General features: G+C 43.2%; 1 protein-coding gene across 2 annotated transcripts in view; it reads right to left on the bottom strand.

Moving 5' to 3' along the window:
* Nucleotides 1-3,803: 3,803 nt before the first annotated feature.
* The window catches only part of SEL1L2 (SEL1L2 adaptor subunit of SYVN1 ubiquitin ligase), a 105,099-nt gene continuing 86,413 nt past the window's right edge, over nt 3,804-22,489 (bottom strand). Inside the window, exons 16-20 of one of the 2 annotated variants that reach the window (XM_081097750.1) lie at nt 22,281-22,446; nt 22,107-22,181; nt 17,836-18,008; nt 7,348-7,476; nt 3,804-7,224 (exon numbers count right to left, since the gene is read on the bottom strand). In XM_081097750.1, the coding sequence (XP_080953876.1) occupies nt 7,102-7,224; nt 7,348-7,476; nt 17,836-18,008; nt 22,107-22,181; nt 22,281-22,446 (666 nt within the window). In that variant the 3' untranslated portion in view covers nt 3,804-7,101. The remainder of the gene's footprint in view (nt 7,225-7,347; nt 7,477-17,835; nt 18,009-22,106; nt 22,182-22,280; nt 22,447-22,489) is intronic. The other variant, XM_081097751.1, reaches the window with a different exon arrangement.

Genomic DNA, 22,489 nt, shown 5'->3' with positions numbered 1-22,489 from the left:
TCTCATGTTCAGTTTAAGTTGCCTGGCTGCCGGCCGCCATCTTTGCTGGCAGTTAATTTGCATATCTCGCTGATAGCCAATGGGAAGGGTAGCGGTCGTACGCCAATTACCATGTTTCTCTTTTATTAGATAGGATTGGTTGAATGGCTGACCGGTCAACTGGACACTTAGTGTATTAGGCTTTTATTATATAGGATGGGTGACAGTAGTAAAATTAAGTTAATGTCTGCTTGAAATATTAAGCTTTAATTGTTTGGAACCTTCAGGAAATTAATTTTTCTGAGCTTTAAAATTTTTTTAAAAAATTTGTATTGATTTCAGAGAGGAAGGGAGAGGGAGAGAGCAAGAGAGAAACATCAATGATGAGAGAGAATCATTGATCTGCTGCTTTCTGCATGCCCCCTACTGGGGATCAAGCCCACACTGGCTGACTTTAGTACCATTTTTATCCACTAGGTGGAATTGGTGTGGCCTGTATTGTACAGTTTTTATATTCAGTATGTATCCCTTAAGTAAGGAGGGATAAAAGTATTTTACCATTGATTGGCATCTGTATAAGGAATCCAATTGAAAAGAAATGAATATTAATTGATAACTGGGGAAAAGAAGGATACTTGGTGTAGTGTTTATTATTTCTTCACTAGAGGCTCCGTACATGGATTCCTGCACTGGTGGGGGGCGTGGCCTGTGGGGATCAGCCTACTGTGGAAGCACTGCTCATCCGGTCAGCCAAGAGGCACTCCCACTATGGGAGCACACTGACCACCAGGGGACAGCTCCTGCATTGAGTGTCTTCCCCCTTGTGGACAGTGCATGTCATAGCGACTGGTAGACCAGTGGTTCTGGTTGTTCCGCCATTCGGTCACTGGGCTTTTATATATTGATAAATTGTTTTAGCCTCTCTTGCACTTCGGCAAGAGATGTTATGAACTTTTGGGAGGTGGGGGTGTTTTATTATTGTTTCATTAATAATGTGAATTTTACCTTCAGAAAACTTACAATAAGTGGATCTGCCCTTCCAGAAATTGATATACTTGAAATCTCTGTCTGGCTTCCTGACAGATTTTTATCTTGTTGATTTAAAATATTAATTTGAAAATAATGGAAGGTATATTGAGCCCTGATAAGTTATTAACAGGTAAGGAAAGGATGTTTCTGGTATCTATGGTGGTTCTAAAATCTATTCACAAATTTTTTGACATGGTTCTCTCTAAAAGGTGGAGCCCCAATAAATTCAATAAAAAGGAAAAAAAGCAAATAAACTATTTCAAACATAAAAATAAATTAAAAGGTGGAGCTTCCGTGCCCTCCTTTTGAGTATGGGTTGAATTTAGTGACACCCTTCCAACAAATGGAATATGGAAATGGAAGTGTGTCACTTCTGTTAATAAGAGCCATTGCTGCCTCCTTGCTCTGTCTGGGGTTGCTCATTGGGAAAGCCAGCTGCCATTCTGAGAGGGCACGTGGGCAGCACAGTGGAGTGCACCTAGGGGTGAGGACTGCCACGCCGTGGGATGAGCCATCTTGGACGCAGACCTTCCAACCCTGGTCTGTCAGGTGACTGATCCCTGCTGACACATTAATGGCAACCTCAGGAGAGACCCTGAGCCAGAACCCCCAGATAAGCCTCCCAAATTTCTGATTCACAGAAACTGAGATAAGAAATGTTTGTATTTAAGCTGCTATGTTTGGAGTAATTTGTTATCACAGCAATAGATAACTAATTTGCTCTCTTTGGGAACAATTGGGTGCCTAGCATATATGAAGTTGGTACTTCAAGTATAGAACATAGCTTGCTTATTGGAAATTATGTAAAGCCAACATAACTACTATATTACATTTGTTTTCAGGGAATACTGGCCCTGAGATTCTCTTACCTTGAAGTTTGAGTCCGTGGTATCTCAAAATAGAACCTCCCAAGGTATATTTAGTAAGCCTCAAATTTCACTTCCTAGGAATATTAGGATCAATTTTCTGGAAACCTGATGGGACTTATCCAAAATGAAACCAGAGAATTTGAGAACATTCTGACCTTGAAAACTCAATGAGCTAAGCAACTGCATGGTTTCCTCAGTCACTTCCCTCTGCCTTAGCTTTGGGTGGCTGACCGCTGGTTATCAGGATGGACTGTTGACACTGCACTTGTTACCAGACTCTCAGGTGTGCATGATGCTGTGGAAATGGGCTTTTGGCCCGGCTGGCATGGCTCAGTGGTTGAGTGTCAACCTATGAACCAGGAGGTCACGATTCTCAGTCAGGGCACATGCTTGGGTTATAGGCTCAATCCCCAGTGTGGGGCATGCAGGAGGCAGTCAATCAATGATTCTTATCATTGATGTTTCCATTTCTATATCTCTCTCCCTCTCACTTTCTCTCTGAAATAAAAAAAAAAAATTTTTTTAAAGAGGGGCTTTTTAAAAGCCAGAGTTGATCCTGTCTTGCTAGCCATGGATGACACAAGACAAAGGTAAACAGCCTTCACTTTCAAAGTGCAAATGTAGTCTGTTCAATCTCCAGACACCTCGTACAAGAATCTCCCAGGACGTGGTTCTTGGTGTGTCAGAGCCAGCCCTGCAAACGGATAATCAGGAATAGCTCCAATCTAAACTGTGCTTATGCTTAGAGAGTAGGAGATTGGAGACGAAGTTTCCACAGGATCTTCCAGCGCTTGCCAAAATAAACACTGGAGATAGAGGGCAGCACAGGGACTGGGAGTCGGGTGGTCTGGGTTTAGTCCGGACCATGCTGGTGCCCAAGGCTCAGTCCAACGCCATCTTTCTGGCCTCAGGGTTTTCATCTAAAATTACAGGTTTGGTGCTCAGTCTCAAAGGAGACTACAGGCCTGCCTTCCAAGTCCCTAAGGGGATTTTTCAAACAAAACATTCCCACCTTTCCATTTTGGTTAATAATCATGGCCTTAGGGAGGGAGTCCCTGTCACTGAGGGAAGCATGGGACACCCCTCTATCATGTTATGGTGTGAGCCGTTGGGCCGGATGATCTCGGCAGCGTTCAGTCTGATCTGAGGGCTTGGGTCCTGGAACGGAAGGGACAGGGCTCCTTTCCCATCTTTACGTTTTCTCAGACTCCATGTTGATGTTTTGGGGACTTCTTTCCCCTTCAGAGTTCACTTGAATTTCATCTGAGGAGAAGGTTTGAGGTGAACACTGATGAGCCTTGGGTTCCCTAGTCCACAAAAGTGGTACAGCATGCATTACTGCTGTAGGTATATGGGCCTTAGTGAAGGGCTCTAGAACCTAAAATATGCAGCGTGAACTGCCTTCTACATTTTCCATGGAAGATGACATTTTCTCCTAGGAACCAAGCATTGAGCATTTGGTACGCGTCCCTGAATTTTGCTGAAAGCTCCCAGTTATTCTTCTGGGTGATGAGAATCTGACTGTAAGTCCCACCTGAAAAGGAAATGCTCAGGCTTCAGGTGGCTAGAGGACTAAGTGGAGAAATAGGAAAGTCCTTTGGGATCTCTAAACAGGTTGTCTGTATCATTTCTCGAGAAGCCAGCTATGCACTCATTATTCTCAGAGGCAGCTTACTTAACCTCTCCTAAGGTGTCATGAGTTGGTAAAGCCCTCCTTTGAAAGCTCAGCGTGTTCTACACCCTTGCCAGGCAGTGTGCCAAGCCTTTGATATGCATTTTTGTCACATCCTCACAGCTCCCTCAAAGGTGGCTAACAGTACCATTATCCCCATTTTTCATGAGGAAACAGGCCTAGAGAGGTAAGTTCTCAAAGGTCACATAAATAAAAGGCAGCCAGCAAGTGACTTCAGTCCTGTATGTGACAAAGCCAGTGCAATTAACAAATTTATTACAGGGCCTTCTTCTAGAGGTCAAAGCCTTCCATGAAGTACCAGTCTTTCCCTCCGTGTTCTCCCTCCGGCCACAACCTTTGTGTGTGGGAGCCAGGCAGGTGACTCCATCCACGGTCTCACACACACACTCAGCCCTGTGCTTGAATGTGTCCTTGTGCAGCTGCCCGCCCTCCCAAGCCTCTGTCTCTTTCACGCTAAGCTCAGGCATTCTCTAAGTCCAGCTCAAGTTCGCTTTGCTTTCTTGTCCCAGACCATCTTGAACTTTTGTTAGTTCCCCCTCCTTTAGCATTTTTTTTACATCGTTTCCTGTCCATGAGTTCTTCTTCTTCAGCTAAATGTTCAGCTCTTGGAGATTGGCACTCATGTTGTGAATCTGCCGGATGATCCTATATTTTATGGCATCTTCCAGACCTAATGATCAGCAAGCTATCAGGAAGCACCTTGCAAGATCTTGAATCAGTCCTGGGAATCATAAGCTCTACACAATGGTAGGCATTGCAGAGACATTGGATAATTTGAACAGTTTCAGGAAAACCTACATTCAGTTACATGATCCACACAGCTGCAAAACTGTTTATGAACTTTGTCAAGGCAGTTCAGTGCAGTGGTCAACAAAATGGACTCTGAACCAGTTGTCCTGGCTGTGTGTTCTTGGGAAAGTTACTTGACCCAGTTTCAACGTCTTCTGTAAAAGAGGGAAGATGATGCAGTATCCTCCCAGGAAGGCAGTTGTAAAGAACAAGTGAGTTAATACATTTAGTTAGAACAGTGCCTGGCACATAATAAGCATGATATGTTAGCTGTTATTATTCTGAGGGAATGAATCTTAGGCTTTCAAGAATTAGGTACTGCTGTTGTGATGCTAGCTTACCATTTTTCCTATGTAAAAGTTGCTCTTGCTCGCATGAGAAGATTGATTAGTAAACAGATATTGCTTTTAAAAGGAATAAATCACAAGACCTCAGATAGCTGTTTTACCTCTATGCCAAAAATCCAAATAGCTCTCAAATGTAAGAGATTTGTTCTAATGCTCTTAGGTGAAGATTGAATGCTCCTTTTGTAAAAGGCACTTTATCTTTACCTAGACTTTATTTTCTGATGAATGAAATACAACTTAAGATAACTCATCATATGCAAATTGACCAAATGGTGGAACGTCCGGTGGCTATGATGTGCACTGACCACCAGAGGGCAGATGCTGAACACAGGGGGAGCACCGCTCAGCCAGAAGCCGGGCTTACAGCTGGCAAGCGCAGTGGCGGGAGCCTCTCCAACCTCCGTAGAGCGCTAACGAGCAGTGAGCCAAGTGGCAAGGAGCAGTGAGCAGGTGGCTGTAAGGAGCAAGGGGTCCTGGACTGTGAGAGGGATGTCTGACCGCTGGCTTAGGCCTGCCTGGGATAGGTCCTAAGCCAGCAGGTGGACATCCCCCAAGGGGTCCTGGATTGCAAGAGGGGGCAGGCCGGGCTGAGGGACCTCCCCTAGTGCATGAATTTTGTGCACCAGGCCTCTAGTAATGTTATAAATATCCAAATGGCCCTTGGCAGAAAAAAGGTTCCTCACCCCTGACTTAATTGCTGCCCTGACAGAGCTCACACTGGGATTACTAGAGACCACAGTGAAGCTGACATTGGGTATTAGAACAAAAGTACTTTGAGACTCCTAGTGAAGGCACTGTGCCAAATAGGGTACTATGATCCTCAGGTAAATAGGGTGGGGACCCTGCCTTCATTTCAATGGTGTTGGGTAACAGGCACTCAACTGTAGTTCAAAGTAGAACATGAGATAAGCCATAAAAGAGGTCTGACTGAAGGGCCTTGAGAGTTCAGAGAAGAGAGGTGACATGCAGTCTACACGGTGAGGTGGGGGTGCCCTTGGGAAAGGCTTCTTTCCTTTTTGCAATCATTCCACCAATTCACTGGGCACTATGAGGTCCCAGCCACGGTGCTAGGTGCTGGGGTGCTAGGGTGTAAGGGTGAAAGAGCCTCAGCCATTTAGGGGCTTCCTGTTAAATGAAGCGAACAAGTAATAATACAGGAGTTCTTCAAATCTAAGTGCTATTCATTTTGAGTGTATCCTAATTTTGGAAATGTTAAAATTTGGAAAGAAATTTTAGAATTAATGAATTAAGGTAGTGTAGAGAACCCAGAGTGCTTCCTGTAGACCTGACATTGTCCTACGTGCTTACATGTAGCAATTCTTACTTAATAAAAAGCAAATTATATACAGTGACAAGTGGCTTGTACCGAGTAGGCTCTTGGGAAACATGGTGAATAAGTAAATGAATAAATGAATGAATGAATACTAGGAGGATAAACCTTCTGCCCTTCACTCTTAGACCTTCTGGTGGAAAGAGCTCCTTATCTAAGAACTTAGATCTTTACAAATAAATGGTAATTTCAAAACTTTAGTGTTACAAGGAAACAGCCACTAAGAGAGAGGTCTCAGCAATGCTCTTAAACCACTCCTATTTTCAAAGGCCTTGCTCATATTTACTTGGAACAATGAGCTGAGACAGGAAACTTGAATCACGTTACCCTTGCTCCTATATTTTAACCAGAGCTGAGATACAAGCCTGACCTTTTGAGATGCGTCATGGGCCTTGTGCACTCTCCTTGCCCACCCTACCTTTAGCCCTGGGCTCCTGCTTTGCCTGTCAGGGGAGATAGACATCTGTACCCTTTAGCTTCTATCCCAGGAGGTTGGTCCCATCCAAAGGGAATTCCACCCAATTCCTGGGTGAGGAGTGTGAGTTGGCCCTGGGCACAGATGTCACAGGAGCTTTTGCTCATTGGGTTTTTGATGTGGTTCACAGGATCAACCCCACAAAAGGAAGGTTCTATGTATAATTTTCGTATTTATCAGATCTGAGGGGTCTGTGTTCCTGCCCTCCCGGGACTTGGCCTTCTCCCTATCTCAGTGTGTCTGCAGGAGCCAAGACACCCGTTTGTTCTTTTGAAAGGTTGTTAGAATAGCATGAGAATTGGCTTGGAATTGGAGTCTTTATCCCTGACTCAGAACTAGATCACTAAGATGACAAGTTTGTAATGAAGCCGTGGGTGACTAGTCCCCAATACCCCTCAAGTGGTCACCTCAACTAAGCAGGAAGTGAAATGATTTCTCAGAGGACAGGTCCCAAGCTTTGTCCATTTTCCATCACAGGCATTTGGGAAATCCGCGGCAGACTCTTGAGTTTGACAAGAAAAGTCTTTATTTAGTGAGGACACCTTGGAGCGAACTGGCTCCCATGAGCAGGTTTTCCTAGAATCCAGATCCTACCCGTAGCGATTTCTAAGCAAGTAGATCAGCATAGCAACAATGAGGCCAATCGCAAATAAATCCCAGTATTGTCCAAGGGTATCATCCAATTTTATCCATTTCCATCTCATTGTAAACTGCTGGGAAAAGACATTTTGTTAGAAAGAAAAAAAATCCAAGCCTCCCACTCTATTCAGGGGAATAGGTCCCTCCATTCCACCACCCAAGACTTGCTCACTGGGACCTATTCGAGACAAACTCACATTAAAAAACAGGATATCTCGGAGCAAATGCATAGTCTCCAGTTTCACGAGAGCAAAGAAGACCGGCATATGAGCGTCGGGACTTGTTTGAGCAGCCATGTCATATAACCTCCTGGCCAAGTGAATGTCCTAGAAATAGAACAGCCCATCCTCAGTAGTAAACAGCAGCCATTGTGTAAAATATCTCGGGTATGCAGCATGGCTCCCCCAAAGATGTTATGTCCTATTCATTGGAACCTGTGAATATGTTACAAACCTTAAGATAGAGAGATCATGGTCTGTCAGATAGACTCAATATTATTAACTGAGCTCTGAAGCATAGAGTTTTCTCAGGGCTGAGGGCAGGAGAGAAAGTTAGAGAGCTTAGCAGGAGAAGTCAGAAATTCTACACTTGCGAAGGACTCACGTGTAGAATCCTTGTGAGGGCCCCAGGGAAGGAATAAGAAGGAATGAAACCAACCAGCAAGGAGATGGGTTCTTAGTCCTATAAGCACAGGAGACTGAATCCGGCCAACAACCTGAATGAGCCGGGAGGTGGATGCTTCCCCAGAGCCCCAGTAAGGAGCACAGCCTACACAGAGGACCCCGTCAGTTCACCCACACTCCCGACCTACAGAAACTGTGGGATAGTAAATGTGTGTTGCTTTTAGCTACTACATTTGTGGTAATTCGTTACAGCAGCCATAGGAAACTAACACAATCTCCAAACACTTTCTTGGATACCCCTGGACCTGATATGAGGCATGCTTGCCTTTTCAAGGGGCAGGAGAACACTAGGCACAGTACCGTTCCCTAGAACAAATAACAGTACAGATAATAACAAGCAGTTAAAATTCCTAGTTTTCTTCATGTGTTTCTCAGAGCTGACGTTAATAGAATTTGTTTATTCATTTGCCTGTCTCTTCGTCCTGAAGGCAAGGACTTGGACTCCTGCTTACCTTTGAATTCCCAGTGCTATATGACATGCTGAGTACATGGTAAAACTGGTAATACCAGTAGAATGAATGAATAAATTATTTTGGTTCTCAGGCTAGAATTGGATTCCTCAAGGGACATACTATATTTTTAGGACTTTTTTTCTTTTTTTTAACCATTAATTTATGTGATGGCACATAAACATTAAAAAAAAAAAAGTTTTCACTGCTATGGCTTGTTTTTGTTTGCTTTATTTTTGCTTTGTTTTCTAAAGCAATGTAGTGAAAAGGCTAAGCAGAGTTGCTCTTAAAGATTGAAGTGCCCTGGGACAGTCCCAGAATTGTACTTTGCTGGGTGCCTATGGATTGTTTTCAAAGGAAGGGGAAGAAGAGAGATTTTTCACAAATTGTGGCCATTCAGTATCTCTTTGTTGTTCTCCATCTCTCAGAACTTTATTACACAGAGTTCAATAGTTATGAATTCTTATGACCTGTGCTAAAGCATTTCTTGGGCATGTCCTCTCTCAGCTATGTTCTGCTGGTCATTTCTTACGTTTTCTCAAAGCTTTGTGGTCCAGTAAATTGATTTGTTGGAGAAAAAAAGAATACTCTTGCTTAAAATACTTAAAATTCAGAAGATTGTTCTGAAAAAATCTTCCTGGCAATAGAGAAAATGGATGTCATAAAAAACAACTTTAATTTGTGTCTCTAATCCCAACAAATCCAATGGGTATTCATTTGAAAGTGCCCTGCAGATTAGAATGGCATTTCACCTGCCCCACAGATGAAAGGCATATTGACTTGAATCATTCAGGGGAAGGCAGCCTTTGTCAATATCTCAGGCATTCATTCTTATTTGAGGCAAGCAATAGTTATTAATTTGTTTCTTGAGGCACAATCATCACAATTCAGTCACTAGGTTTATACTAAAAATAGTGAGAAGTACATTTAATGCCCAGGCAGCCTCACAATTTATAATGGGGTTAGAGTAGGATAGAAAAGTCTTTAAAATTCCCAAAGAAAGAAATTTCTGAACGCTTGTGGCTAACCAGGGTAACCCATATAAAAGAAATTTTATTACTAGACTCTAGAAAAGACTCCCTATTCTTTAGTCTATTTAATAAAAAACCAAATAGCTCAACTAAAAAATTTATTCTGAATAGTGTTTTGATGATGACTAGAGTTCATTAAATAAGTCCATTGCTCTCCTATCCCACTTTCACAGATTCTTTTTGAATCAACTTTTTCTAACTAAAATGTCGGGGGTGCCAATGTTCACATGTTCAATTAGCTTCTTATAATTCGAAGACACAGAATTCTTCAGCAATAAAGGATCTGGTTTATGAAAAGTATTCAATTACATGAGGAAGGCGCCCCAAAGTGCAACAGCATGGGTGGACCTGGAGATTATTATGCTAGTGAAATAAGCCAGTTAGAGAAAGACAAATATCACATGATCTCATTCATATGTAGAATCTAATGAATGAAATAAACTGATAAACAAAGTGGGTCCAGAGGCATGGATGCATGGAGCAGAATGACAGATCTCAGTGAGGAGGAGGGTGGAGAGCACGGGAAGGGATTAACCAAAGAACATATATGCATGTATGCATTACCCATGAATACAGATAACAGTGTAGGGAAGGCCGGGGGTGGGGCTGTATGGAGGGGGGGAAGGGGGAAAATGGAGAAACATCTGTAATATTGTCAACAATAAAATTTTTTTTTATATTGGAACAGGTAATTTTTGAATAATTTATTCTTTTCCTATAAATATAGTATATGCTAAATTAAAGAAACTTTGAAAATATAGAAGTGAGCAAGTTTTAAAAATCACCTACAATTTCACTGTACAGAGGTAAGTTCTGATAATATTTTATATATCTCCCTCCAGCATTCCAGCATTTATATCTATACTAGAGGCCAGTGCATAAATTTGTGCATGGTTGGGGTCTGGCCGGCCCGGCCCCAGTTGGAGAAGATTGGGGCTGGGCCTGTTGGGAGGAGGATATGGTGGGAGGTTGGCCGGCCGCCTGCCCCGATCCGGCCTGATCAGAGCCAGGCCAGCTGTGGGAGGGGCTGAGGGTGATTGGCCAGTGGGTTGCACCCATGATTGGGGTAGGGGATCTGGTTGGGGGCAGGGCTTGTGGTGGGCTGGCTGGCCCCACCCCAGAATGGTATGGGGGGGGCCATCGGGGTGGGGCAGGCTGGGGGCATGAGCTTCAGGAGGTTGGCTGGCCAGACCCACCCCCTAGGGGGGGCAATCGGGGGAGGGGCCAGCTGGGGGCAGGGCCCGAGAGAGGTTGACCAGCTGGCCCCACCCCCCTGATCCGGCCAGTTCGCTGGCCGCAGTGGGTGTCATAGTGACTGGTTATTTTGGTTGTTACAGTGTTCCAGTCACTGGCTTTTTATATATATAGATTTCTATATATAGAGGTATTCTTATACATATAATTTTAATTCAGGAATTTTTCACTTTGGGTAATACTATGTTTTATACTTTCAATATATTTCAATACATTTCAAACAACTGGGGGTCACCATAACATAAGGAACTGTATTAAAGGGTCATGGCATTAGGAAGGTTAAGAACCACTGCCTTAGATTGTCAAATAAAAAAATGACAACAGCCAACACAACAATAGCCATCTGGTGTGAATGAATCAAAATTATTCCTATTTTTTGTCAGATTGGCAAAACATATATATTTTTTAGTGTGCCACAGAATTTTAGTAATTGGCTTATGTGTGCCACGAGAAGAAAAAAGTTGAAAATAGCTTGTTTAGAGTGAGAAAGGTGTCTTTTGAATGAGCTGACCTTTGGAAGCACCTATGAATGGGGCTGGTTGCCAGGAGAACCAACCATGCTATTAGTGGGTTGGAACTTAAGTCCCACCCCAGACCTCTGGAGGGGCTGGAGGTTGAATTAATGGCCATGCCTGTGTAAGGAAGCCTAGGTAAAACCCAAAAAGGTTCAGAGAGCTCTGGTTGGTAAACCCTGGAGGTGCTGGGAGAGTGATGCCCTGGAGAGGGTGTGGAAGCTCTGCATCCCTTCCCACACACCTTGCCCTTTGCTTCTCTTCTACCTGCCTGTTTCTGAGTTACATCCTTTTATAATAAACCAGTGATCTAGTCAGTAAAACGCTCCTCTGATTTGATGCTCTAGCAAATTACTCAAACCTGACATTTCGTGGGAACATCTGACTTTCAGTCAGTGGGTCAGAAGCACAGGCAACAGCCTGGGCTTGGGAATGGCATCTGAAACTGAGGCTGGGGGGCAATCTTTAACCTGTGGAATCTGATGCTTTCTCTGGGTAGATAGTGTCACAATTAAGTTGAATTCTTGGACACCCTGATGGTGTCAGAATTATTTGTTGGTATAGAACCCCAGACCAATGTTGGAAATTGGGTCTCAGAGCAGCCTAAAGATAAGTCTAACTATGTAAATTTGAAATTCATCGCCAAAGGATAATCCTCCCCCCCCCCCACACACACCTGTTGTTTTAAAATTTAGGATAGAGTTCCTAGTCATTATCTTAAAATATACACATGATTTATTTCTTTTAAAAAGACTGTCATTTGTTTCTTATGCTCCATGTTACAAAAACATTTCAGAACTGGGCCTGACAGTACTGATTCCTCCACCTGAATCAATTTTTCCGCCTTTAACACGCTTACGGCACTTGACTTGTGTGACCATGTACTGGTGCCATTTTAGGCTTTCACTATAGCTAGGCACATGTCTCTTCTGTAGTATACTGAGATTTCTTTGAAGGCTCTCTTGTTCCTCTTGTACCTTCAGAACCAAGCACAGTGCTTCCTGATATAAAACAATTACTGGATAAATATCTGAGGAATAAATAAAGAAAAAAAATCGAGGCAGAGTGCTATAGCAGTATGGAAGGTAGGTATCTTTTAAATCCGAGGTTTCATTGAAGGGCTCATGAGGGGATGATACTGGAACTATTCTTTGAAAAACTTAATGGTCTTCAATGGGAAAAACTGTGAGAGATAATTCCAGCAAATGGAGTGATGTGACCAAAGGTCAGGAGGGTTCAAGGTCTTTTGTGGGGGAAGGAAAAGTAGTCTAGAAGGTATATAGAGAAATAGTGGCATATCAAGCCATTATGATCAAGATAGGATAGGTCAGGGTAAGAAGTCTGGACTTTATTAGGCAATAGAAAGTCAATAACATTTATTTTTCTATTTGCTTGCTTATATTTTTCGTGTGTGTGTGTGTGTGTGTGTGTGTGTGTGTGTGTGCGTGCGCGTGCATGTTTGGGGGGGAGGGGGAGAAAGGTGGAGAAATAGTGCTACCAAAGTTATTTTTTATCAAGAATAACCTGATAGTATTTTGTTATATGGATTAACTTAAGTAATGCTTGTATCTGTAACAACCCCCAAATAGCAGCGGCTTAACATATTTAGCATTCCAAGTGGGTGCTCCTGTTCGGTGGGGAATTTCCTTCTTGTGATCATGGAGGAACCCAAGCTCCTCCTGCCACATGGTTCGGACTGTCCCTAAAGCCTCTGGGTCTCTGTGGTCAGCCAGTGGAAGGGGAAGGAGACTAGGGAGAAGCTCCATCTACTTCTCAGCCTCCTTAGACCAGAAGCGACACCTTCACCTTCACTCCCATTCCTTTGGATGTGACGGGAGCCTGGAGATGCAGCCTCTGACTAGGAGACACACAGCAGCAGCAAGACCTCCCTGTGGATGGGCATTACAGGGAACTGGTGGGCAGACCTATCTCTGCCACAGACTCAAAGGAAAATGCTAGAATGGGAGACTCCTGAGGAGCCTTTACAGAAGCCTATGTGAGTAGAAATTCCAGCCTGAACCAGGGTATGGGCAGAAGGAATGGGCAGGAGGGGATGGGCACCAGGTTTTGTCCCAGGTTAAATTTCTGAAGTAATTCTGAATCAAGTATAAATTGAGAAAGAGTTTCATATAACAACTTGTGAGATGAATATAGAATTATATATAGAATGTGAATTTCTAAATTTAGAATTGGGAGGTCATCTCCCAACTTCTCCCAGGTAGTTATTTTTTGTTCTCAGAACAATGGTGCAGTCAGCTCTGGGCCACAGTTTAAGTAAAAAACTTACTGAGCTTAATCAGAAGTAAAGAAATTGAGGAGTGAGATGCTTCTCGGTGAGGCTATTAGGATAACTCTCCTACACCACCCTAATACCAATGTTCTTTCCTAAAAATAGATGAGAACCATTTTTACACTGATTTTCTTAGAGTTGATTTATATCTCACTTTCTTCTCCTAGTGGGCTTAAATACGGAGTTTACGAAACCTGATTCTATACTACACCCTTTTTGATTCTCAGAGAAAGCCTAGTAATAATATTATACTCACCTTTCCCACGGGTTTGCACAAGGATTAACTAATAAAGAGGATTTCGAAGTGGCTTGCTGAACAAATGTGTAATCACTAGATGATTTAAGTGCTGTGAAAGCCTGTTCTAATTGTTGTTTTGCTTTCATTAACCATCCCTGGAACAAGCTCTGGGCTTTTAATTATCAGCATACTCATTTTGAGGATTAGAAAAGGTGGGATCTCCTTGTTAACCTGACTGTGAGATAACAAGATTAATAAACCTGGCACCTGAGTATAGTACTTGGTTATTATTTTCTAATTGCTAAACAGAGGGAATTAATAAAGACAAGGAGCAATGGCCCTCATTAACTAAATCTAAAATTTCCATATCCAGGCCTGAGGTTGAGCACACCTGTGCATGTGTGCGCCTGTGTGTGTGTGTGTGTGTGTGTGTGTGTGTGTGTGTGTGTTTACGTGTAGAGACTTTCTGTAGAAAAATGTCTGTGAATGAGAGAGACTGATCAAAGTGCCCTGTGATAAAACAGGAACCCAGACAGGAAAAGAACAGAAACTCAGAGAGAAATGTTAGAGTTTTTTCTAACTGTATGAAATGTATGTTTCAACAATTGTTATTTAACATTGTGAAGCAAGTGCCTGGGGGAGCCATCAGCAGTGACTCCAAGGAGGAAAATCCTCTGACACAGCTCGAGGTGGGGTGGGGGTAGGAGAGTTAATTTGAATTTAATCTATGGGGTGGGGGTCACTTTTATCTTTTAAACAAACTACATTCCTCTCACCATGATGGTTGTTTTCCATGGGGAATGATGAAGTAAAGCTTCAATCTTTCGGAAGCTGCCTGGGGCAGAACAGGTATCACTATTCTGTTTTGCAGATGTGGTGAGAGAGGGGAACTGGGAGTGGCTCAATAACAGCCAAAGAATCACCTAATACAGCTACACAATCCAATCCCTATGCCTCTCACTTCCCACAAACCAGTGGTTGGCAAACTCATTAATCAACAGAGCCAAATACAGTGGGGCCTTGACTTACGAGTTTAATTCATTCCGAGACTGAGCTCGTTAAGGAGCTCGTTAACTCAAATTACTCTATCAACTCAATGCAAAAAATCCGCCGAGAGACAGATGGTATCTCAAAAAATTCGTTAGTTGGGACACTCGTAAGTCAAGGCCCCACTGTATCAACAGTACAACGATTGAAATTTATAGGTAGGTACATTGTTATTAACTTAATTAGGGTACTCCTAAGCTGGCCTTTGCTAAAAACGTCCTCAATCTGATTGAGGTACGTTCGCTGAGGTCGACCCCTTCCAACTCTCCCATCCACACTCGTCTTGTATGCTTGTTTCGTCTATCTCCTTTCGTTCATCCTCTCTATATGTCCAAACCATCTCAACATACCTTTCTCAATCCTCGACACTACATCTTCTTTCACTCCACAATGTTCCCTAAAATTAACTTAATAAACTTTATTTAAAGTTTTAAGTCTTAGTTAAACTACAGGTACGTTGAATAAAACTTGATATCATACTTGATAATGATATTATTTATTGATAAAATTAAATTCCTTACAATTTCCATAAAATTAAATCATGACAATGACTGACAAACACTAATGTGAACAATGGCCTTGCATCTCCTTGGAAAGTTTGGGTAAGTCAGGTTTGTATGCTGTTTTTAATTTTAGGCATGATTTGCGGACGCGACTACCACTAACGACTGCACAATGAGACTGCTGACTGACTGGCTCACTCAACTCCTGCATGAATCGCGCGCACCTCCCCCGTGCTGCGTATCCCGAGGCCTGCCTGCACCGCTTCTCCTGTCACCGATACCCACCTCCCCCCCCACCCAACTTCTTCTAACGCCACTTCTTTTTTTTAATTTTTATTTTATTTTTTATTGATTTTTTACAGAGAGGAAGGGAGAGAGATAGAGAGTTAGAGACATCGATGAGAGAGAAACATCGATCAGCTGCCTCCTGCACATCTCCTACTGGGCACATGCCCTTTACCAGAATCGAACCTGGGACCCTTCAGTCCGCAGGCCGACGCTCCATCCACTGAGCCAAACCGGTTTCGGCTAACGCCACTTCTTTAAAATAGACTCGTCCAGGCTGAAAACCGACTTCTGAGCATGGGCCACGAAGTTTCAATCGCACTGTATGTGCGAGCCCGCATGTGGTATTTTGTGGAAGAGCCACACTCAAGGGGCCAAAGAGCCGCATGTAGCTCAAGCCACGGTTTGCCGACCACTGCCATAAACACAGGAAGCTTGCAGCTTCTAGAAATGGGGAAAACAGACTGGATTTGGGGTTAATATTCTTTCTACTGCTTAGGGTGCAAGGGCTGATGAAAAGTGATCAGCCAGCCTGGCCAGTGTTCTCAGTGGTTAAAGCACTGGCCCATGCACTGAAGGGTGGCTGGTTTGATTTCCTGTCAAGGGCATGTACCTGAGTTGCAGGTTCAATCCATGGCTCCAGTTGGGGCACATGCGAGAGGCAACCTATTAATGTGTCTCTCTCACATCGATGTTTCTCTCTCCCCCACCCACTCTTTCCTCTGTCTCTCTCCCCCACCCTCCCTTCCACTCTCTCTGCAAAGCAGTGGAAAACATATCCTCGGGTGAGGATGAACAACAAGAAAAAGTGATCTGCGCAAAGGCCACAGGGCAGCACAGAAAGGCAGGGATCTCACTGCTGGATTGTTAGGCCCTGACCAAGGTACTTTGGTTGCAGTGTGGACCATTAGCCGATGTCACATAGGAAATTCCCTACCTCTAATTCTCAATTACTGGCACAACTGGAAGAAAAAAGAGAGCATTAAAAACAAACAAAAAAGCACAGAAAAGCTGATAACCTTTCATTATTTGGCTCTGGAAATGCAGCCCAGAATATAAACACTGAAGTGAAATATATCCTTGAGCGTTAAGGATGACACAATGCAAGGCACAGTCTTTCCGCAAAACACAAGGGGTCAGGCAGTCCTGGGTTCAAATTCTGACACTACTACTACCTCTCTGTACTTCAGTTTTTTTAAAATATGTTTTTATTGATTTAAGAGAGTAAGGGGGAGGGAGAGGGAAAGGGAGAGAGAGATAGAAACATCAATGATGAGAGAATCATTGATCAGCTGCCTCCTGCACGCCCCACACTGGGGATCAAGCCCACAATTGGGGCATATGGCCTGACTGGGAATTGAACCGTGACTTCCTGGTTCATAGGTTGAGGCTCAACCACTGAGCCACACCGGCCAGGCCTGTACTTTGGTTCCTTGATGCCTACATTGAAGACAATTATAGGGCTTATTTCATTGAGTGGTTCTGTGATTTAAATAACAAGCCAATACCTGGCTATTATCATTATTGATATTTAATACCTTTTTCACCCTGTCAAATACCAAAGCCTTTTTCTGCCTTAATTACACTTACTGTCTAAGGCAGTGGTTGGCAAACTCATTAGTCAACAGAGCCAAATATCAACAGTAGAACGATTGAAATTTCTTTTGAGAGCCAAATTTTTTAAACTTAAATTATATAGGTAGGTACATTGTTATTAACTTAATTAGGGTACTACTAGGGCTTAGGAAGAGCCACTCTCAAGGGGCCAAAGAGCCGCATGTGGCTCGCGAGCTGCAGTTTGCCGACCATGGGTCTAAGGGAGTTACCCAATATTTCCTTGTTTTGTTAGCTCTTTTTCTTAATGAATATGCCTCACCTCCTCAAGCCACATGTAATCTTTGAAGGATGGAGATCTATTATCTTGGGCCTCTCCAGAGTGCTGAGCACTGTGTCATATACACAGAGGGTGTTTTAGAAGACATTTCTGGATTAATGTCACTTCAGTGTCCACCTCTAACCTAATTTCCACTTTCTCCTTGTTACTAAGAGCTTAAGAGTCAATGGAAAGGTCACTAGGTAGAAGGGAGTCGGGGCAAGGTCCACCGTATTTCTTGAAAGAAGCATAAATTTATGAACCAAATTGGCCAAGTCTAGATTTAGTCTACTCCTTAGTATTGTATTTGGGCATAAATGTAGGAAATTACTTCTACCTCAGAGGATTCTTAATAGGGTAAGTAATATGTGTTGGCACATGGGATGAACTTAGCAAATGTTAAGTCTTTTCCTTCCTTTCTCTACATTTTGATGACATCCATGAAATGCAAAACATTTATAAATTGCCCCGTCCCATAGAGCTGCCATTACCAGGTTTGGATTATTACCAATTCAATTACCTTTGTGGTACCTAAACCATGTTCATACATGTAGGCCAGATTGAACATGGCTTGTGCGCTCTGGTATTTATGGGCTGCAATGCTGTAATGTGTGGCTGCTGTTTGATAGTCCTTCTTAGTCCCATAGCCATAGTAATGGTAATCTCCAATTTTCACTCTGGCGAATGCATTGCCTGGTAGAAATATTAGAAAAAATAAATAAATGATTCATGTTCAGTTCCCAGCAACGCACCCTATCCTATATAATAAAAGAGAAACAAGCAAATTAGCTGTCCCTCTGCTACGCTCAAGCCACACCCACAAGCCAATCAGAGTGACTATGCAAATTAACCCAACAAAGATGGTGGTTAATTTTCATACACAGGTGTCAGGCACCCCAGGAGGCGACGGCTCTCAGGACCTTCGCAGGCCTGGGAGATGAGGCCGTAGACACGCCCGCGGGCTCCCAGGACCTTTGCTGGTCCGGGAGGTGAGGTTGCCCGCACCTAGTCATGCCTGTGGGCTCCTGGGACCTTTGCAGGCCAGGGAAGTGAGGCTGTAGCCACACCCGGGGGCTCCTGGGACCTTGCCGGCGGAGAGCGGGAGGTTTGGCGGACTTGGCAGAGCAGGAGACCACTGGACATAGAGCAGAACGAGAGAGAGGGCAATCTGGAAAATGTGTATCATTTGGACAGACTTTCCCTTTGCTACAACATCAAGTAAATTTCCCACTGGATGGTTTTTCATCAGAGAAATTTAGTGATAGGCAAAATTCACACCAAACAGTCATTCCACCACAACTATGTTTGAGAATTGCATCCTCATGTACTCCATTTTCACTGAGAAGGAAGTTCCTACTGGTATTGGTAGTACTTGTTGATGACTGTTCTCTAGACATAGTCTGTCGTCGCCACCGCCTTCTTTCAACTTCAAAGGCGCATTGGTCTTTAGACATTTTCTGTCGATAACATGGGTGTTTTTCGGCATCAGAGTGACGTTTTTCCAGTAGCTGGTGGTCAGATACATCCTGTCATAGGCGCCGCCTTCTTTTAAGATCAGACACACGCTGCTCTGCAGACATTTTCTGTCGATAACACCAGCATCTTTAGGCTACAGAGCTATGTTGTATCAACAGTTGTTCTTTAGACATAGTCCCACCTCTCTACTGTCACAGTCTGAGATGCAGGTGAATGAGAGTCCTGGCTGTCAGGCCGCTGAGAGCTGTCTGACCAATGGCTGATTCTGGCTGATTCTGTGGGGGTGGGACTTCCTCTTCCCTGCTGTCAGTTTCCACAGCTGTGATGAGGAAGCTGGTGTGACAAAGGGAGCCGTGCCCTCCAAGCTGCCCTCTCTCTCGCTCTGCTCTATGTCCAGTGGTCTTCTGCTCTGTCAAGTCCTCTAAACCTCCTGCTCTCCACTGGCAAGGTCCCAGGAGCCCGCGGGTGTGGCTAGGCACAGGCAGCCTTACCTCCCGAACCAGCAAAGGTCCTGGGAGTCCGCAGGTGTGGCTATGGCCTCGCCTCCCAGGCCTGCGAAGGTCCTGGGAGCCCACGGCTGCGGCTGCTGTTGCCTCCTGGGGCACCTGACACCTGTGTATGCAAATTAACCACCATCTTTGTCGGGTTAATTTGCATAGTCACTCTGATTGGCTTGTGGGCGTGGCTTGAGCATAGCAGAGGGACGGCTAATTTGCATGTTTCTCTTTTATTATATAGGATTCTTTTCCCTGACTTCCATTATCAAATCCATCCCCAAGTTGGTTCTACCTCTAAAACATACCTATTTCTTATATTCTCCTCCACCATCTAGTCCAAGCCTGGAGTACTACAATAGCTTCCAAAGTGTCCTTCTATTAATCTATTCTCCATACAACAGCCAAGATGATCTTTAAAAATGTAAAATTAAATAATGTTATTCCCCAGTGCTAAATCCCCCCAGAGCTTCAGTTTGCACTAGGAATGATTTCCAGATGTCTTACCTGACCTACAAGTCATGCCTTCTCTGCCTCCCTGACTAGCTAGCCTTCTCGCATGTCACTTTCTTGATATCCTCTAGCCTTCCTAATATTCCTTAAACACACTTGAGTTCATTCGTATGATCTGACGTATATCACTAAGGGCTACAGGACTCCTTCCAAATTCCATTTGGCCTAGTGCAATGCCTAAAATCCTTTGGAATTGATTATTTTGGGTACTGAAGTTCTTTAAATTTTTCAGAATCCTCTATTAAAATGTAATACCACGAGCCATCTTTAGCCCTTTCTGAGTAGAGGTAACATCATAAAATCCTTAAGCTGCCAAGACATTAGTTATCATGGTTTGCTTCCCAGGTACTTCAAAATGTACAGGTAGCTGGCAGCAAGACCGTACAGAAGCAATGCCTAAAAGAGGGGTCTGCAGGACCTAGAGAGGTAAGAGGCCCCAGGAGCCCTGTGAGAAACCCACTCAATCTCTAATTTTGTCCAAAGCTGCCTTCCTTTGACTCCAAGATTCCTTCTGGGCCATAAACACAAAAGGGCAGGACTTCTGTGTACTTCTGAGCTGTACAAGCAGTAAGCAGGACCCCTGAAATCTCTAATAATAGAAGGCAGTAAACAGCAGGGTCTCCAGAGGACTCGGCTGCACCCTAATTAGGGAGATAACTGGGGGCATGTGGGGATCCCGACAGGCTCCCAGGGGTCACTTGACAAGGGTAGGGATTTCCCCTTCAATTTCATAGTCACAGGATGGTGGTGATTGAGTCCTGATGGCTCACCACCCTCCTCCCACACAGTAACTGCTGAAAGAAGCACCACCAGTGACTGAGTAGAAACTTTCATTATCAGATTTCCTAACTGATTAGAAACTTTCATTATCAGATTTCCTAACCTCAAGGGAGCCACATCTTTGGGGATACTCATGCCTGACCTCTCTTGTGACAGGTAATTATTTTTAGTGGCCTAACATTCTTATATTGGTGAATTCTGTTTAATATTAATGTCCCCTCATTTTCTTTTGTATATGTGTATCTGTCATTTTTCCTTTTTATTGAATTTATTGGGGTGACACTGGTTAACAAAATTATACAGGTTTCAGGTGCACAATTCCACAAACATCATCTCTACACTGTATTGTGTGTTCACCACCCCAAGTCAAGTTTCTGTCCATCACCATTGATTCCCTCTCCCCTCATTTTCAATGGCTCTTTTCCTTGGTGCAATTTTCACACCATTTCCTGGCTTTGAATAAACAAGTATTTGTTGAAATTGGGCTAATTTGCCATAGCTGAGAGGTTGCTGGTGTTGTTTCCCCACTCCAAACAAGGTCTTTATTACATTTAGAAAATATAGACTTCTTTTTTAGGGAATTTCTCACTAAAATTGGCTGGATGGCTTGCTGCTGTGTTACCAGCTTAGCTGGGTGTGAGGAGGCACCACTGTGACTTTTTCTTCTGCTTCATATTAACATCAGCTGAGAATCATTTTTTATCCCATTCCCTTCTTGTAGAAAAGGGTGATTTGGACTCAGCATGAGATGATTTTAAGAAACTTAATTGGAAGCAAAATTGCTCTCTTACTGCAAGAGAGTTCCTCACATATCCAAATGCCAACAGTGACAGCTTTGCAGTATCTCTCCGCTCTCAGTAATATAATTGTAGGGAAAGAATGGAATGAGACATAGTGATGCAAATACCACTTGTCAAAGCTTCCCCACCAATGCTATCTTAACATTCCTTATGGCTTGTGAGCATGTGATCCCTATAAGCGGGGCTCCAGGAAGGGAAGAGGATCTGGCCAATTAACTCTGTTGTTTTTTGTTTGTTTTGTGATGCTACCATGCTAATGGTTATAATAAAGATCTGAAGTTTGTGGCAATCATCAATGTGATATTTTAAAAGAGAAATCAAACAAGTCTGAGATCCGTAATTTTACCTATAAACTAATTGAGACATAGCATAGACCACACTTTTGATTAAATTCAGAAAAAACTCAGCAAATGAGTGACTGAAACCAGACCAAGAAAACTGGATTCTTGAGTAAAACTGTCATGTGTCAAACAACTGTTCTGGTGCCATCGAGACAGAGCCACAGAAGAATTCATATGGTTTGCTAAACTGAGACTTGGAGAATAACAAAGAAAAGAAAATGCTGGAAATGACCTGTAACCAACGGCTGATCCTAACATCAGTACAATCTGAAATACCACCTACTTGTGCACCTTTTTGCCTATTGCCCAAGAACTCAGCTGGAGCAAGTAAGATGAATAATGGTGGACAGGGAACAGGTAGGTGCTCATTTTTATCTGGTTCTATACCTTGAATGGCAGCTCGATTCCACAGGAGAAGTGCCATTGGATACATCTTCTCTTTTTCAATAATTTTAGCCTTTTCTAAAAAAAAGTGAGACATTCCATTAGGAAGACTTAAAATACCCCTGTAATAAAATCATATATGAATATGTATGATTAGGGAATTTTAACTTATCTTACTAGATTCCAAAATGAATGCTGAATTGCTTTGAGCTACTTCATACCCCATTTCTGCAAGTAGTGCATACTGAACAAGAGAAGAATCTATATCACCATCCTTATAGGCAAAGTATGCTGTCAGGAATTTCTCAGCCCAGTGGCCTAGTTCACAGACACCTTTATAAAGCTGTACGAGGGAAAAGAAATCAAGTAGACTAGTTAGACAATAT

Source organism: Myotis nattereri, assembly GCF_964212035.1.
Source record: "Myotis nattereri genome assembly, chromosome: 8".
Lineage (NCBI taxonomy): Eukaryota > Metazoa > Chordata > Mammalia > Chiroptera > Vespertilionidae > Myotis > Myotis nattereri.
This window is presented reverse-complemented; position numbering and strand designations above follow the sequence as displayed.